Source organism: Aquarana catesbeiana, linkage group LG11 (genome assembly GCF_042186555.1).
Source record: "Aquarana catesbeiana isolate 2022-GZ linkage group LG11, ASM4218655v1, whole genome shotgun sequence".
NCBI lineage: Eukaryota > Metazoa > Chordata > Amphibia > Anura > Ranidae > Aquarana > Aquarana catesbeiana.
The window spans coordinates 14,106,040-14,124,004 of NC_133334.1; the positions used below are offsets into that span (position 1 = coordinate 14,106,040).

At 47.5% G+C, this 17,965-nt stretch overlaps 1 protein-coding gene across 3 annotated transcripts in view; it reads right to left on the minus strand.

Moving 5' to 3' along the window:
* The window catches only part of LOC141111846 (uncharacterized), a 223,456-nt gene that overhangs the window by 195,669 nt on the left and 9,822 nt on the right, over window positions 1-17,965 (minus strand). For all 3 annotated transcript variants that reach the window (XM_073604007.1, XM_073604006.1, XM_073604005.1), the window contains exon 2: window positions 11,554-11,916. In XM_073604007.1, the coding sequence (XP_073460108.1) occupies window positions 11,554-11,916 (363 nt within the window). The remainder of the gene's footprint in view (window positions 1-11,553; window positions 11,917-17,965) is intronic.

Sequence of the window (17,965 nt, forward strand, 5' to 3'; positions counted from 1 at the left end):
CTTTTACCCTTGAGGTTGATGCTTCTGAGGCTAGAGTTGGCGCCCTTCTGTCTCAACGTCCTACCTCAGTGTGCTTTGCATCCTTGTGGCTACTTTTCCAAGAAATTGTCACCTGCGGAGTGCAATTACGAGATTGGTGACAGAGAGCTGTTGGCGATCATTTTAGCCCTGAAAGAATGGAGACATCTCCTCAAAGGTACCACTGTCCCAGTTCTCATTCTTACTGACCATAAGAATCTCACATTCTTGTCTGAGACTAAACGCCCCTTCTCCCAGAAGAACCCCGAACCAAAATTAAAAAAAAAATGACCTGGGGGTCCCTCTAAATTCCTTTCCAGGCCCTTCAAGTCTGGTATGGATATTAAGGGGAAACCTGTGCCAAAATAAAAAAAAAATGGCATGGGGCCCCCCAAAAATCCACACCAGACCCTTATCTGAGCACGCAACCTGGCAGGCCACAGGAAAAGAGGGGGGAACAAGAGAGCACCCCCCTCCTAAACCGTACCAGGCCACATGCCCTCAACATTGGGAGGGTGCTTTAGGGTAGCCCCCAAAACACCTTGTCCCCATGTTGATGGGGACAAGGGCCTCATCCCCACAACCCTTGCCTGGTGGTTGTGGGGGTCTGCGGGCAGGGGGCTTATCAGAATCTGGAAGCCCCCTTTAACAAGGGGACCCCCAGATCCCAGCCCCCCCCAGTGTGAAATGGTAAAGGGGTACAAAAGTACCCCTACCATTTCACAAAAAAAGTGTCAAAAATGTTCAAAATGACAAGAGACAGTTTTTGACAATTCCTTTATTTAAATGCTTCTTCTTTCTTCTATTTTCTTTCTTTCTTTCTTTCTTTCTTTCTTTCTTTCTGACTCCCACTGTGTGACGGTTATTAAATAAAGGAGGGCGGGGCCACCCGGTGACTCTGCCCCCTCTGACGTCACGGGGAATGCCACAGGGAAGTCCCCTCCGTTATTTAAGAACCGTCAGAAGAGGAGAAGCGTCATACAGCGGGAGCTGGTGGATGCGGAGCGGTCCGAGAAGACAAAGGGAAGAGGACGCCGGCGCCGCGGAGGAAGATGCTGGATGACAACACCAGAGGAAGAACCAGAAGAAGAAGATGGAGGAAGATAGAAGATACAGAAAAAGAAGAGAGAGGCAATTTCGAGAGACCAGCCATTGCCCGTTCAGGCTCTGAAGAAGGGGGTGCTCCCCTGAAACGCGTTAGCCATTGGCCATTTGCACCGGTCTGATCCTCTTGGCAATAGGTCCTGGTGTGTCGATCCATAGAACAGCGCATTTGCGCTCTTTTTAAAGCTGGTTTCGATAGCTCGTTTGTGAGTATAATCTTTGCTGTTTTTATGCTGCAATAAAGTTTAATAGTGGTAATGCACTAGGTTAGTGCGCCCTCCTTCTTTTTCTGTTTTTTCTAGCATGAATACCCATTGTTCAGAGGAGGGCTGCAAGACGCTAGGCAATACCTTGTTATAGGTGGTCGCACCACATGTTCAGTTCCTGGACACCTGAGCGCAGGAGAGATTTGTTTTCTGTTTGGAAGATAGAAGATGGAATATGCATTTAAATAAAGAAATTGTCAAAAATTGTCTCTTGTCATTTTTGACACTTTTTTGTGAAATGGTAGGGGTACTTTTGTACCCCCTTACCATTTCACACAAGGGGGGGGACCGGGATCTGGGGGTCCCCTTGTTAAAAGGGGCTTCCAGATTCCGATAAGCCCCCCCACCCGCAGACCTCCACAACCACCGGGCAAGGGTGCGGGGATGAGGCCCTTGTCCCCATCAACATGGCTACCCCAAAGCACCCTTCTAATGTTGAAGGCATGTGGCCTGGTATGGTTCAGGAGGGGGGGAGCTCTCTCGTCCCCCCCTCTTTTCCTTCGGCCTGCCAGGTTGCGTGCTCCGATAAGGGTCTGGTATGGATTTTTGGGGGGACCCCACGCAATTTTTTTTTTTTTTAATTTTGGCGCAGGGTTCCCCTTAAAATCCATACCAGACCTGAAGGGCCTGGTATGGAATTTAGGGGGACCCCCCACGTCATTTTTTTATTTTGGTTCGGGGTTCCCCTGTGGGGAATTCCCATGCCGTTTTTATCAATGAACTTTTATGTGTATTGTTGGACCAGCAATTCATTATTAGCCGCGAGTAGTTTTAACCACTTCAATACCAGGCACTTAGACACCTTCCCGCCCAGGCCAATTTTCAGCTTTCAGCGCTGTCGCAATTTGAATCACAATTGCGGGGTGATGCTACACTGTACCCAACAAATTTTTTATCATTTTGTTCCCACAAATAGAGCTTTCTTTTGGTGGTATTTGATCACCTCTGCGGTTTTTATTTTTTGCGCAACAAATAGAAAAAGACTGAAAATTTTGAAAAAAGTTTTTCTTTGTTTCTGTTAAAATTTTTTGTAAATAAGTACATTTCCTTTTTCAGTGATGGGCACTGATATGACTGCACTGATACGGCGGCACTGATGGGCACTGATGAGGTGGCACTGATGATGGGCACTGATAGGCGGCACTGATGGGCACTGATAGGTGGCACTGATGGGTACTGATAGGTGACACTGGTATGTGGCACTGATGGGCACTCATAGGTGGCACCGATGGGCACTCATAGGCGGCACTGATGGGCATTTCTAGGTGGCATTGATGGGTACTTATGGGTGGCACTGATGGGTACTTATGTGTGGCACTGATAGGTGAGCACGGATGGGCACTGATAGGTGGGCACGGATGGGCACTGACAGGTGGCACCGATGGACACTGACAGGTGGCACTGACACTGATGGCACTGATACCCCTAAGGGTGGCATTGCTGGGCATCAGTGCTATATAATGGTACCAATCAGTGCCCATTTGTGGGCACAGATTGGGCACTGACTGGGCACATGTGGATGGCCATGGGGTACATACCTGGCCATCCACATGTTGCCCCCTTCCCTGGTGGTCCTAGTGGCGATCTCTGGTGGTCCAGTGTGGTGATCTGAGGGGGGGCTGCGCTGATAAACAATCCGTGTATATATTGATGAGAATTTGGAGAAGGGCTTCATCCACCAATCCTCTTCCCCGGGTGGAGCCGGTATCTTTTTTGTCGAAAAGAAGGACGGCTCTCTAAGACCCTGTGCGGTTTACAGAGAGCTCAATAAAATAACCACTAAAAACAGGTACCCGCTCCAACTTATTCCAGAATTGTTCCAGCGGTTCCAAACCGCTCAAATCTTTTCCAAATTGGACCTACGAGGCGCCTACAATCTCATCTGGATTTGTGCTGGTGATGAGTGGAAAACCGTCTTCAGTTCCAGATTCGGACACTTCGAATACTTGGTGATGCCGTTTTCTCATTACCCAGACTGATCTCAGAGCTGCCATCAAACAGGCTTCCGGTCACTGTACTGAGCCGGAGGTATCTTTTTGAAGAAATGGGACGACTTACTTTGGGCTCGGAATAAAATTTTTGTCCCGCTGGAAGTAAGACCTCTGATTTTGGAGACTTTTCATGACCATAAACTGGCGGGTCATTTTGAGGTACAAAAAAAAGGCTGAATTAATTTCTCGTTCTTTTTGGTGGCCTGGTTGGAGATGGGACTGCAAGGACTATGTTTCTTCATGTATCTCTTGCCAGCGCAACAAGGGGTCGAACGCCAAGTCTTGGGGTCTGCTGAGACCTCTGCCCATCCCGGAACAACCAAAAAAGATGTCTCTATGGATTTTATTGTCGAGTTGCCACCCTCGGAAGGGTTCACTACCATTTTTGTCATTGTCGACCGCCTCTCTAAAATGGCAAACTTTCTGCCCATCGTGGACACTCCCTCTGTCCTGGATACAGCCAATACATTCATTAAAGAAGTGGTGAGGCTTCACTGGGGAACCCGATAATATTGTCTCCAATAGAGGCGTCCAATTCACCTCCAAGTTTTGAAAGGAGTTCTGCAAAGCACTGGAAATCAAATTGTATGGCCAAACGGCCAAACGGAGAGGACAAATCAAATGTTAGAACAATATCTTCGCTGCTTCTGTTCCTGCTCCCAGAATGATTGGTCTTCTCTTCTGCCCTATGCGGAATTTGCTTATAACAACTCCATACACACATCTACCAACCAAACACCTTTCTGGTCTAATTTCGGGTTTCACCCCTCCTTTCTCCCTAATTCCTTCCCTGAAATATCGGTTCCTGCCATGCAAGATCAGATAAACTCCATCCAGTCAAACTTTCAAAGGATCCAGGAAACCATGAAGAAGGCCCAGGACAGCTATAAGAAGCACTACGACAATGGAAGAAACAGAAACCCGTCCTTCAAGGTAGGAGATGAAGTTTGCCACCAATTTCAGACTACTATGTCCTTCACGAAAATTGGGCCAGAGATTCATTTGCCCTTTAAAGATTAAAAGAATTGTGGACCCTGTGGCTTTTGATATAGCCTCACCCAGTTTCTACAGGATACACCCTGGAGCCACCTCCTCCTGTCGACATTGATGGCAAGAACGAGTTTGAGGAGGAGGCTAAAAAGACTGTAAGAAGAAGGGTAAACAGCTTCAGTACTTGATAAAATGGAAGGCCTGCCCCCTGAAGATACCGTATTTATCGGCGTATAACACGCGCCGGCGTATAACACGCACCCCAAGTTTAGGAGAGAATTTTAAGGAAAAAAACTTTTAGGAGGGAAGTTTAAGGAAAAAAAACTTACATTAAAATGCCCATCAATGCAGCCTTATCGTGTCCATCTGCAGCCTTGTTAGTGTCATTGCAGCCTTTTCAGTGTCAGTGCAGCCTTGCCCCAGTGTCCATTGCAGCCTTGTCAGTGCAGCTTTGCCCCAGTGCAGTCTTGTCAGTGCAGCCTTGTCAGTGCAGCTTTTCCCCAGTGGTCAGTGCAGCTTTGCCCCAGTGGTCAGTGCAGCCTTGCCCCAGTGGTCAGTGCAGCCTTGCCCCAGTGGTCAGTGCAGCCTTGCCCCCAGTGTCCATGCTTGGACAGATCGCCGCCGACATACACATAGCATGTAGTTTTAAATATGGTGCCGTGGAGTTCGGAGGGACTCAGCGGAGCTGAACGAATGCTGCCGAGATACACATAGTCGAGTGTACTCGGCTCTTTCCGGCACCGCTCACAGTTCCGCCCAGTCGCGCCCTATGATGGACATAACACAGGTCCAATGGCGGAACTGGGCGTGACTGTGAGTGGCGCCGGAAAGAGCCGAGAACACTCGCCCAGTCACTGTGATTTCGTTTGCGCTCGTTCAGCTCCGCCGAGTCCCTCCGAACTCCGCGGCGCCATATTTAAAACTGCACGCTATGTGAATGTCGGCGGCGATCGCCGCCGACAGATCACAATTGGTGGGGATCGGCGTATAACACGCACCCACGATTTTCCCCTGATTTTAAGGGGAAAAAAGTGAGTGTTATACGCCGATAAATACGGTAATTCTTGGGAACCTTCAAAAAACCTGCATGCCCCACGTTTAATCCAAGCCTTCCACAAAAAACACTCAGGATTACTGTCCAGATTGGGCGATCAGAGGCCGCCCCTTGGCTGGGGCACTGTCAGGGAAGAAACAAGTACCAGCCTCGCCAGCATCGCCACTTTCCTGCACGCATGCACAGCAGAGCGGCGCTCCGGCGCATACCTGAGCGCAATTCAGCGGAACGGCGCTCACGCACATGCACTGGCGCACACACAATGTGAGTCCCTTCACTGGCCTATAAAAGCCACTCAGTTCCATGTTTAGGTTGCTGGTTTATCACTCAGCTTCCTGTGTTCCCTGTCTTGTATCCTGCCTTTTTGATTACCTGTTGTGACCCGGATTGACCTTGACCTACTCTGATCTCTTCCTGCACCTGACCCTCGGCTTGGCCTACGGACTTTGCTACCAGGCGCCAGTGTTTGACCCCCAGCCTGCTTACAGACTTTGCTACCAGTCTCTAGTGTTTGACCCCCAGCCTGCTTACGGACTTTGCTACCAGTCTCCAGTGTTTGACCCTCAGCCTGCTTACAGATCTGTTACCGGTCTTCTGTACAAGACTCCTCTGCCTGTTTAGAGACTTCTTGCCTGTCATCTGTGTTTGACCCCCGGCCTGCTGTTGGACTGCTGTTATTCTTCTGCCTCATTGAGTTCCAGTGTCTTCCAATCCTGCACAGCTGTCAATTTCCCGGGGACCTTCATGCAAAACCTGCCCAGTCTGCCGGTGGCTTGTGCCACTTTGTGCCCTTCACCCCCTGTAACACCTTCAGGAGTAGAGTGCGCTTAGTCACAAGAGGATACTCAGCATCTCGGCCTTGGTGAGTACTCTTTCTAACAGTTGGACAGGGCGGTCAGCAGCAAGGTTCATATTACCGCTGACTCATGGTTCAGCAGGTATGGGCAGGGACATTACCTTTCCTTCACGGTGCACTGGGTGCTCTGCTGGCAGCTGGGAAGGATGCAGGACAGGGTTCAGTGTTGGAGCTTGTTCCGCCACCACGCCACATCTGTATGCTCCCCTCCTTCCTCTTCTTCTTCCTCTATGGCCTCTTCTTCAGAATTGCCCTCTGAACCAGCAGTGCTCCGTAAGCGCTCAAGGGGCTACGCAAGCAGTCAGGCTAAAAGATGCCATGCGGTGCTTCAGTTGGTCTGCCTAGGGGACAGGAGCCACACCGGGGCAGTGATTCTGTCAGCTCTGCAGGAGCAAGCTCAGAGGTGGTTGACGCCACGGCAGCTTGAGCCAGGAATGGTTGTATGTGAGAATTTCACCTTCTCTCTGCCCTCTGACAGGGACACTTGACCCATATTCCATGTTTGGCACACGTCCTGAATTTGGTGGTACAGCGTTTCTTGACCAGGTACCAAGGCTTACAAGATCTCCTGAGGCAGGCCAGAAAAGTCTATAGTCATTTCTGGCAGTCATACAATGCCAGTGCTCGGCTGGCTCACATTCAAAGAGAATCTAACCTTCTCACCAACCGCCTCATTTGTGACATGCCCACCAGGTGGAACTCAACATTGGCAATGCTGCAGGGGCTGCACACACAGCAGAGGGCAATCAATGAGTTTGAGTATGGCACCAGGACAGGGTCAGGGAGCTTGGCTTCTTTTCACCACGCCAGTGGCTACTGATCAAGGATGCATGCACTGTCCTGTCAACATTTGAGGAGGCCACAAGGATGGTGAGCAGCAACAATGCATGCATCAGTGACACTGTCCCTCTAGTCTTCCTGCTGGAGAACATGCTTCGTGGAATCATGAACAGGGCAATTGAGGCAGAACAGCAGGAGGAAGAGGAGGACTTCCTTTCCTCTCAAGGCCCCCTTTATCCAGATAGCATCACTGCGGGCCTGCCAAACACACAGGAAGAAGAGGAGGAGGGTTGTGTCAGCATGGATGTAGAGGATAGCATGCAGCAGTCTTTAAGGGATGGTTTTCAGTCCCCAGAAACCCAAGGAGTTATACGTGGCTGGGAGGAGATAGTTTCGGATAATGTCATCCTTAGTGACCCAGGAGGAGTGGTTTGCTGGGTGATGAACAGAGCGGTCATGTATCAGTGTGCAGAAAAACGTATTGTCTCTGTCATCGGACTCACCCCAACCCCCAAACTCATCAGACTACTGGCACCCTGAGCAGCCTCTGCACAACCGAGCACAGCGAGCAGTGAGATGGTTTTGCCTCCTCTGGCCACGCCCACTTGTCAGCGTTCTAGCACACCTCTGTACAGGATGTGCAGAGGACAGAGCATTTTCCGCGGGCGGTGTGTGAGCTGATTCCAGCATCCTCATAGACAGGACCTGTACAGGACCGGCTGACACTGCTCACCTCCCCTGTGATCACTGGCGCCGCTTTTTTTTCCAGGAATCATAGCGGAATGGGGGTCAGTGACTCACCCCATACAGCACGTGAAAGAGATGAGAAGGCGGCGCGGGAGGGTGTTAGCAGAAGGTTCAGAGTCCTGGTGTTCTGGATCGGTCCCGCCCATCAGGCAGCGCATTCCTTTCTGATGCTGGGCTCTCCTCCTCTCTCATATCAGTCAAATTAGAGGATATGGGAGAGGAGGCCCCTGTGAGTGCAAGGCCTTAGGTGACCGCCTAATATGCCGAATTAGAGAGCCGACTCTGACTGTAAGGGGTTACAGTGTTCTGGCACCACCAACACCCAAGGCCCAATTTTTCTGCACCTGTTTGACTGGGGCATGTAATTACAATTTTTGAAATAATATTTAACAACAGGGCCCATTTATATATACTTTAACATGGGGACCCCCAGATCCCGCCCCCCCCTGTGTGAATTGGTAATGGGGTACAAATGTACCCCTACCATTTCACAAAAATAGTGTCAATCGGTTAAAAAACACAAGAGACGGTTTTTGGCAAGTCCTTTATTAATTTCTTCTTTCCGCTTCTTGGAGGAAGAAGAACACTGAAGAAAGACCAGAAGAAAGAAGATGGAAGAAGAAGCGGAAAGAAGAAGAAATTAATAAAGGACTTGTCAAAAACCGTCTCTTTTTGACACTTTTTTGTGAAATGGTAGGGGTAAATTTGATTTGTACACCATTACCAATTCACACAGGGGGGGCGGGATCTGGGGGTCCCCTTGTTAAAGGTGGTTTCCAGATTCCGATAAGGCCCCCACCCACAGACCCCCACAACCACCGGGCAAGGGTTTGTGTGGATGAGGCCCTTCTCCCCATCAACATGGGGACAAGGTGCTTTGGGGGGCTACCCCAAAGCACCCTCCCAATGTTGAGGGCATCTAGCCTGGTACGGTTCAGGAGGGGGGGCACTCTCTCACCCCCCTCTTTTCCTGCGGCCTGCCAGTTAGCATGCTCCGATAAGGGTCTGGTATGGATTTTTGGGGGGACCCCACGCCATTTTTTTTTTAATTTTGGCACGGGGTTCCCCTTAAAATCCATACCAGACCTGAAGGGTCTGGTATAGATTTTGAGGGGGACCCCCACACCATTTTTGTTTACATTTTGATTCGGGGTTCCACTGTGGGGAAATTCCATGCCGTTTTTATCAATGAACTTTTATGTGTATTGCCGGACCGACAATTCATTATAGCCGGTGCTAGTGATAGTAGTTTTACATGACTTTTTTCCTTTAGAAATGTCATTTTGCTGTCAGACTGTTCTAAACATGGGAAACATGTGCCCCTTTACAGGCATACAGGAATATTACAATTTTATTGTTTCACTTTAAGCATTATTAAAATCACTGCTCCCGAAAAAATGCCAGTTTTTAAAACTTCTTTTTGCATTGATCCATGTCCCCTGGGGCAGGACCCAGGTCCCCAAACACTTTTTATGACAATAACTTGCATATAAGCCTTTAAAATGAGCACTTTTGATTATTCATGTTCGTGTCCCATAGACTTTAACGGTGTTCACGCGTTCGAACAAATTTTTTGCCTGTTCGCATGTTCTTTTTTTTTTTTTTTTTCCACTCTGCAGTACTTCAGATAGGGACCTGATTTTAGAGGGTTATTCAAAGTTAACCAAGATTGTACACCCCCACTATTTAAGAGTCTACCGAGTGATCCGGGTGGCAAAATAGGTATAGTGTATAGGCTAATCACTCAGGGGGTCTCAAGTTAAGATAAGGGGTCACACTTTTTATCCTCTAGAGAGTCCACACAAGTACCTTTGGTTGTGTAAGTTGTGTACCATTAAGGAGCTCTATGAGAAATATCCAAAAAGTCCCGAGAAGTATCCAAAAAGTCCCGGTAAAGTCCCTCTTTAATAGGCTATTTAGGCTTGTGGACACCGATCTTATACCTATATATTGCCCCCCCAAGTCACTCAATAGGCTATTCGGATCTATTCAGGGATCAACAGCAGCAATCCGATTGTCCCTTCTGGCTGCACAATTAATTTTCGAGGCCGTACAACGGATTCCAGGGGCCACTCGCCACAGCGGGACTACAGACCATGAGTCAAAAGCCATTCACTCTACACAGGGGGCCTCTCGGACTCAGCTCCTGCACCCGTACAGGACAAGCACGCCAAATTTCAGTCTGCGCATGCAGTCAAGGTGTGTCCCTTTACCCCGAGCAGGTGCAAGTATTTTATAGATACCTAGTGAGGGGGGAGGATACACAGAGTCTCTGTACATTTAGCATCAAGGTGGACTAAAAGTGGGTATGAACATGCCATGTAAAAAAAGGCATCAAATCACATAGTCCACTAGACTCACATTGGGTACATCATAAACTGCCTTAGGTTTGCTAAGTTCAATAGGTGAGCTTCAGCATATGCATTAAGTGCTGTGTGCCACAATACAAACGGTGGTAGGAGAGTAAGAAAGTCAGGACTCTTTGATTGAGATATCAAAAGAGGTGCAAAGCTACCTGTCGGTCTTCCTGGGTCTTCTCAGAGCCATTGTAATAGGGGTCCCTACAATGTACAGTTAGTAAAGTACACTTACCCCCTCTGACGAATTTGAGCATTCTTATCCACCTCACGATCATCTGGGGTTTTGTTTCGGCTTTGCGTTCTTCCTCTACCTCAGCAGTGATCCCTCACACACCTCCCTGCAGCAGATGGATAGTGGGTAGCGGAATGACGGGGTCGTGAGCCCCGTATCGGCATCAAGCAGCGAGTGATAGTAGCTCACAGCATCACAGCGACTCTTCGGGAGAGTGTCGGAGCTCCTGTCACAAGTTAGATTCAGCGTGTCTCCTTGCAACTGGAATAGCTGCTCTCCACACTCGCTCTGAGCATGCCCAGAGGATGCCGAACTTCCGTCAGGGATATCCGAGGGGGGAGGGGGGTCGAAGGCTCCGGCCCGGGGGGTCCGCGGGAAACCCTGGGGGGGACGGTCTGCCTCTAGCCCAAGGCCAGAGCCAGGATCACGGGAGGAGAGACTCCAGGCATACCCCTCATTCTAGGACTAGCGTCGGACCCGACAAGATGCCCACATCCGGCTCCTCCCTCCCAATAATCACTGTCTTCTCCCGGCAGGGACAGGATATCACCTGTTCGCATGTTGTGGATGCGAACCGAACCGGGGGGTGTTCGGCTCATCCCTACTGGTTATGTTATTTCAGGTCACTCGTGGTACAGTAGCATGCTGAGTGAACAGGGAATATTGCTTCGCTGCATCTCCATCATACTGTATTACATTGTTCAGCCAATGAAAGCAGGGAGAGCACTAGAGAAAGTTTAAACGAGGGTGTGTTGACAGTGCCCCCATCCCCCCAACTTTTTTTTTACTGCATCTCCAAATCAGACAGGCTAGATCCGGCCCTGTTTATTGGTGTGTGCCTTTTTTTGGGAAATTTGTTCTAAAAACTGATACATCTAACATGAAGCAAAATGGCTGTTATGATGCCTTTGATCAGCTTTATATATCAGATACATTTTCAGGGACAAACCTCAATGCCTGCAACTGTCATTAGCAACCAGGGACCACTGTCACCCAGGAATTCTAAACATCAGCAAAATATACATTCCACAATCAGTATTGCAATGATTATAAAAGTAAGACATCATCAGTGTTGTATATTATATCCAGCCATGGGACCGGGCTTCTGGAAGGAAGGACACGACATTTCCCAGTAGCCCTGATATTACTGTGTACCTGATACATGCAGAGTAGATGTAGTGGTGCCGGAATCAGGAGTGACGATAACAAAGCAGATATAGTCCCCTTCATCTTCAATCTGAATGTTTGTTATAGAAAGACTGGCGTTAGCTTGTTGGAGGTCTCTGTCATTCATATGAAATCCCGGCTTTGATGATTGATGGCTGGACCTCTGAAAACTATAAACTTCATGTTCTCTTCCATTTTGTAATCTGAGTGTCCAGACAACGGATACTATCTGTAGATTCAGCGGTATTGGGACACCAGACAGCAGACAAGGGATGGTGACATCATTCCCTCTGAGAGCTTCAATAGGAACATCTTTCCCAGTAACTGTCAGCCCCCGAACCTGAAAATCACCTAAAAAATTAGAATAGAGAAGAGTAATGACAATCATACGGGAATTCTTGTATAAAGACAACAGAAACAAAACTGCTAATACCATCCAGGGGACACTATGACCATGCTATAATCGGACAATCAGCTCTGGGTCAACAAAATGCTGTCCATCTGCACACTGACATCTACTCCCTATTGCATAAATGTGAATGAAATGGATAAGAGGTGGCTTCAGCTCCTGTTCTCCACCTGTAGAGAACTCCTCAGATGGGTTTCACCCTATTTGGAGGATGAATCATAGCATTGCCTGAAAGGGGTGGAACCCACCTGAGGAGTTCTCAACAGGTGGAGAACAGGAGCTGAAGCCATCTCTGATCCATTTCATTCACATTTATGCAATAGGAAGTCGGTGTCTGTGTGCAGATGACCACCATTTTGTTGAAGTCTATGGGAACCTGACAAGCCAATCCTGTCTGTCTTGCACCAGTCTATACACATGCTGATCCAACTGATACAAGTCTGAGGGGAATTCGAGCAGTACTACTTTCATTGTTTTAACCACTTCTGGAAGGTTTTCCCCCTTAATGACTAGTGCATTTTTTGTTATTCAGCACTGCACTACTTTAGCTGTCAATTCTGCAGTCATGCAACACTGTATGCAAATGAAATTGGTATAATTTTTTTTTCACATAAATAAAGCTTTCTTTTATTGGTATTCGATCACCACTGAGTTTTTTCTTATATACCGTATTTTCCATTCCATAAGACGCACTTTTTCCCCCAAAAAAATGGGGGGAAATGTCTGTGCATCCTATTATTATTATTATACACGATTTATATAGTGCCAACAGTTTACGCAGCACTTTACAATAAAGAGGGGGGACAGCACAATTACAGTACAGTTCAAAGGGACAGGAGGGCCCTGCTCGTAGAGCTTACATTCTAAAGGGAGGGGGTGGTGGTGTTGTGGATTCATTTTCCTACCTGGCTCGCCACCTGTTGTTGATTAATTAAAGCTTCTCCTATAAGCAAATGATTCCATGCGCTAATAAGCACAATCATAGCTCTATAGTATAATGCCAGGAAAGCGCGCTTATTTACAGTACCTGCCCTCGAGATTGTGTTTCCAGCGCAATCCCATCGCGCTGGTTCTCGGCGACAGGGTACAGTACATCTCGCGCTGGCTGCAATAGGAAAAACACATTTTCCTATTGTAGCAAGCGAGAGAAAGAATTCCCATTCAAGAGCATACCAGGCCCTTAGGTCTGGTATGGATTCTAAGGGGAACCCCTACACCAAAAATACAGTGTGGGGGTCTCCCCCAAAATCCATACCAAACCCTTATCCGAGCACGCAGCCCAGCCGGTCAGGAAAGGGGGTGGGGACGAGCAAGCACCCCCCCTCCTGAACCGTACCAGGCCGCATGCCCTCAACGTGGGGGGTGGGTGCTTTGGGGTAGGGGGGCGCCCTGCGGCCCCCCCACCCCAAAGCACCTTGTCCCCATGTTGATGAGGACAAGGGCCTCTTCCCGACAACCCTGGCCATTGGTTGTCGGGGTCTTCCCCAAAGCACCCACCCCCCATGATGAGGGCATGCGGCCTGGTACGGTTCAGGAGGGGGCACTCACTCATCATCCCCACCCCCTTTCCTGACCGGCCCGGGCTGTGTGTTCGGATAAGGGTCTGGTATAGATTTTGGGGGGACCCCACCACGTTTTTTTGGCATGGGGGTCCCCCTTAAAACCCATACCAGACCTAAGGGCTTGGTGTGCCCTTGGAGGGGAACCCATGCCAGTTTTTTATTTGAAATTTGACGTGGAGTTCCCCCTCATGATTCACACCAAACACCTGTCAGTATTGCCTGCCGCTCACCGGGAAAGGAAAAAACACATTTTTCCTTTCCCAATGAGTGAGCCAGCTCGGCGCTGGCTCACACAACGGGGCTCGCAGGTGTAAAATCTCACGGATAACAGCGGCGAGATTAACACAATATCGCAGTCACCTACTGTATCTCCAAGTAACACAGACAGACGCTGGTATAACAATGAGCTTAGCAAAATCCTGCAATAGAATGATCTACTGCTTTTATTTATACTGTAAACATGAATAACAAAGGAAGGTGGTGGCTTCAGAATCAGCCAATCAGACACTTGTATTATTTCAAAAGAACCAATCACATACATGTATGTATTCAAATAGAATTCCAGTAGTGACGTGTGCAGATGGTCGTGTGCAGAGCCATGTGGCCAGCTTATTGTGAGACACAATGTGTCTCACAATTTGAACACTACTTACAGGTAGGGATGGGCTATCTGTTCGGGTCGAACATGAGTTAGACTCAAACATTGGCTATTCGCCCGTTCGCCGAACACCAAACAATTTGGGGTGTTCACAGCAAATTCGAAAAGCCGAGGAACACCCTTTTAAAGTCTATGGGAGAAATCTAAAGTGCTAATTTTAAAGGTTAATATGCAAGTTATTGTCATAAAAAGTGTTTGGGGACCCGAGTCCTGCCCCAGGGGACATGTATCAATGCAAAAAAAAGTTTTAAAAACGGACGTTTTTTTCGGGAGCAGTGATTTTAATAATGCTTAAAGTGAAAGAATAAAAGTGAAATATTCCTTTAAATTTCGTACCTGGGGGTGTCTATAGTATGCCTGTAAAGTGGCGCATGTTTCCCGTGTTTATAACGGCTATTAATGAACTGTCGGTCACGACAATACACATAAAAATCATTGAAAGTCATTGAAAAATAAAAAAAAATGCATGGGGGTCCCCCAAAATTCCATTACCAGGCCCTTCAGGTCTGGTATGGATATTAAGGGGAACTCTGCGCCAAAATTAAAAAAAAAATGGCATGGGGTTCCCCCAAAAATCCATACCAAGCCCTTATCTGAGCACGCAACCTGGCAAGCCACAGGAAAAGAGGGGAGGACAAGAAAGCGCCCCCCCCTCCTGAACAGTACCAGGCCACATGCCCTCAACATGGGAAAGATGTTCCCATGTTGATGAGACAAGGGCCTCATCCCCACAACCCTTGCCTGGTGGTTGTGGGGGTCTGTGGGCGGGGGGCTTATCGGAATCTGGAGGGGGACACCCAGATCCCGGCCCCCCTATGTGAATTCATAAGGGGTACATTGTACCCCTACGATTTCACAAAAAGAACGTGTTAAAAAAAACACAGGAGATGGCTTGGGACAAGTCCTTTATTAAAAATAAAAAAATAAAAAATAAAAAAGAGATTCCAGCGATGTAATCCAATAAATCCATGCTCCTACTCCAGCGATGTAATCCAATTCTCGATCTCCAGCGATGGATGATCTCCAGCGACTCCAGCGAGGAACACGCACAGGATCCTGCCTCCACCAATGATGCGGCGCTAGCTTGACAGCTTTTATGTAGCTGAGGGTGGGGCCACCCATCACATGACCCCGTCCCCCTCTGACAAGGGGAATTTTGGCACGGAGTTCCCCTTAATATCCATACCAGACCTGAAGGGCCTGGTAATGGAATTTTGGGGGACCCCCACGCATTTTTTTTTTTTTTTTTTTCAATGACTATCAATGACTTTTATGTGTATTGTCAGGACCGACAATTCAATAATAGCCGGCACTAGCGCTAGTACTTTTAAATGACTTTTTTTGCCTTTAGAAATGTCATTTTGCAGTCGCCATCAGGTGGCCAGTCCCTTGGTGAGGTATAAACAAACATCCCTAAAAGAGCAAACAGATCTGCCATGTCCAAGGGAAGGTTTCTGCAGCCAATGGTCTTCCACCACTGTCTGTATGTGTGAATACTAGGGATGAGCTTCGAGTTCGAGTCGAACTCATGTTCGACTCGAACATTGGCTGTTCGCAAGTTCGCCGAACAGCGAACAATTTGGGGTGTTCGCGGCAAATTCGAATGCCGCGGAACACCCTTTAAAAGTCTATGGGAGAAATCAAAAGTGCTAATTTTAAAGGCTAATATGCAAGTTATTGTCATAAAAAGTGTTTGGGGACCTGGGTCCTGCCCCAGGGGACATGGATCAATGCAAAAAAAAGTTTTAAAAACGGCCGTTTTTTCAGGAGCAGTGATTTTAATAATGCTTAAAGTCAAACAATAAAAGTGTAATATCCCTTTAAATTTCGTACCTGGGGGGTGTCTATAGTATGCCTGTAAAGGGGCGCATGTTTCCTGTGTTTAGAACAGTCTGACAGCAAAATGACATTTTGAAGGAAAAAACTCATTTAAAACTACCCGCGGCTATTGCATTGCCGACAATACACATAGAAGTTCATTGATAAAAACGGCATGGGAATTCCCCAAAGGGGAACCCCGAACCAAAATTAAAAAAAAAAATGACGCCCCTTTACAGGCATACTATAGACACCCCCCAGGTACGAAATTTAAAGGGATATTACACTTTTATTGTTTGACTTTAAGCATTATTAAAATCACTGCTCCTGAAAAAACGGCCGTTTTTAAAACTTTTTTTTGCATTGATCCATGTCCCCTGGGGCAGGACCCAGGTCCCCAAACACTTTTTATGACAATAACTTGCATATTAGCCTTTAAAATTAGCACTTTTGATTATTCATGTTCGTGTCCCATAGACTTTAACAGTGTTCGCGTGTTCGAACAAACTTTTTTCCTGTTCTGGTGCGAACCGAACAGGGGGGTGTTCGGCTCATCCCTAGTGAATACGCTCGAGTGAGCATATTACAGCAAAACTGGGCAACATCTGACAACATACATTAATAAAAATGTAAACAACAGGCTGCTCTGTGTTCTATCTGAGTGACAGGCGGATGTGATGTTGTCCTCGCCAGTCACCAGGCACAATTCAGGCTGCACTTCATGGGCACAGGAGGTAAGGCTGAATTTCATGGGCACAGCTATGGCTGCATTTCATGGGCACAGGTATGGCTGCATTTCATGGGCACAGGTCAGGCTGTATTTCATGGGTACAGGTCAGGCTGTATTTCATGGGCACAGGTCAGGCTGTATTTCATGGGTACAGGTCAGGCTGTATTTCATGGGTACAGGTCAGGCTGCATTTCATGGGCACTGGTAAGGCTGCATTTCATGGGCACTGGTAAATATTTTAGTAAACCCATTGGTTCAGAATATTTATTTCTTGTTTTCCTCCTCTAAAACCTAAGTGCTTCTTATGGTTAGATGCGTCTTATGGAGCGAAAAATACGGTAAACAAAAAACGACAGAAAATCTTGAAAAAAAAAGACAATATTTTCTTTCTATTTTAACCACTTCAATACCGAGCACTTTCTCCCCTTTCCTTCCCAGGCCAGTTTTCAGCTTTCAGCGCTCTTGCACTTTCAATAAGAATTGCGCGGTCATGCAACACTGTACCCAAATGAAATTTTTATCATTTTGTTCACACAAATAGAGCTTTCTTTTGGTGGTATTTATTCACAAATCAGTTTTTTGTTGAGACGGAATCTAAAACAAAAATCCAGAAAATCACATTGTATGATTTTTAAGTAATTAATTAGCATTTTATTGCATGACATAAGTATGTGATGCATCAGAAAAGCAGAACTTAATATTTGGTACAGAAACCTTTGTTTGCAATTACAGAGATCATACATTTTCCTGTAGTTCTTGGCCAGGTTTGCACACACTGCAGCAGGGATTTTGGCCCACTCTAACATACAGATCTTCTCCAGATCCTTCAGGTTTTGGGGCTGTCGCTGGGCAATATGGACTTTCAGCTCCCTCCAAAGATTTTCTATTGGGCTCAAGTCTGGAGAATGGCTAGGCCACTCCAGAACCTTGAGATGCTTCTTATGGAGCCACTCCTTAGTAGGCCTGGCTGTGTGTTTCGGGTCGTTGTCATGCTGGAAGACCCAGCCATGACCCATCTTCAATGCTCTTACTGAGGGAAGGAGGTTGTTGGCCAAGATCTCACAATACATGGCCCCATCCATCCTCCCCTCAATACGGTGCAGTCGTCCTGTCCCCTTTGCAGAGAAGCATCCCCAAAGAATGATGTTTCCACCTCCATGCTTCACGATTGGGATGGTGTTCTTGGGGTTGCACTCATCCTTCTTCTTCCTCCAAACACGGCG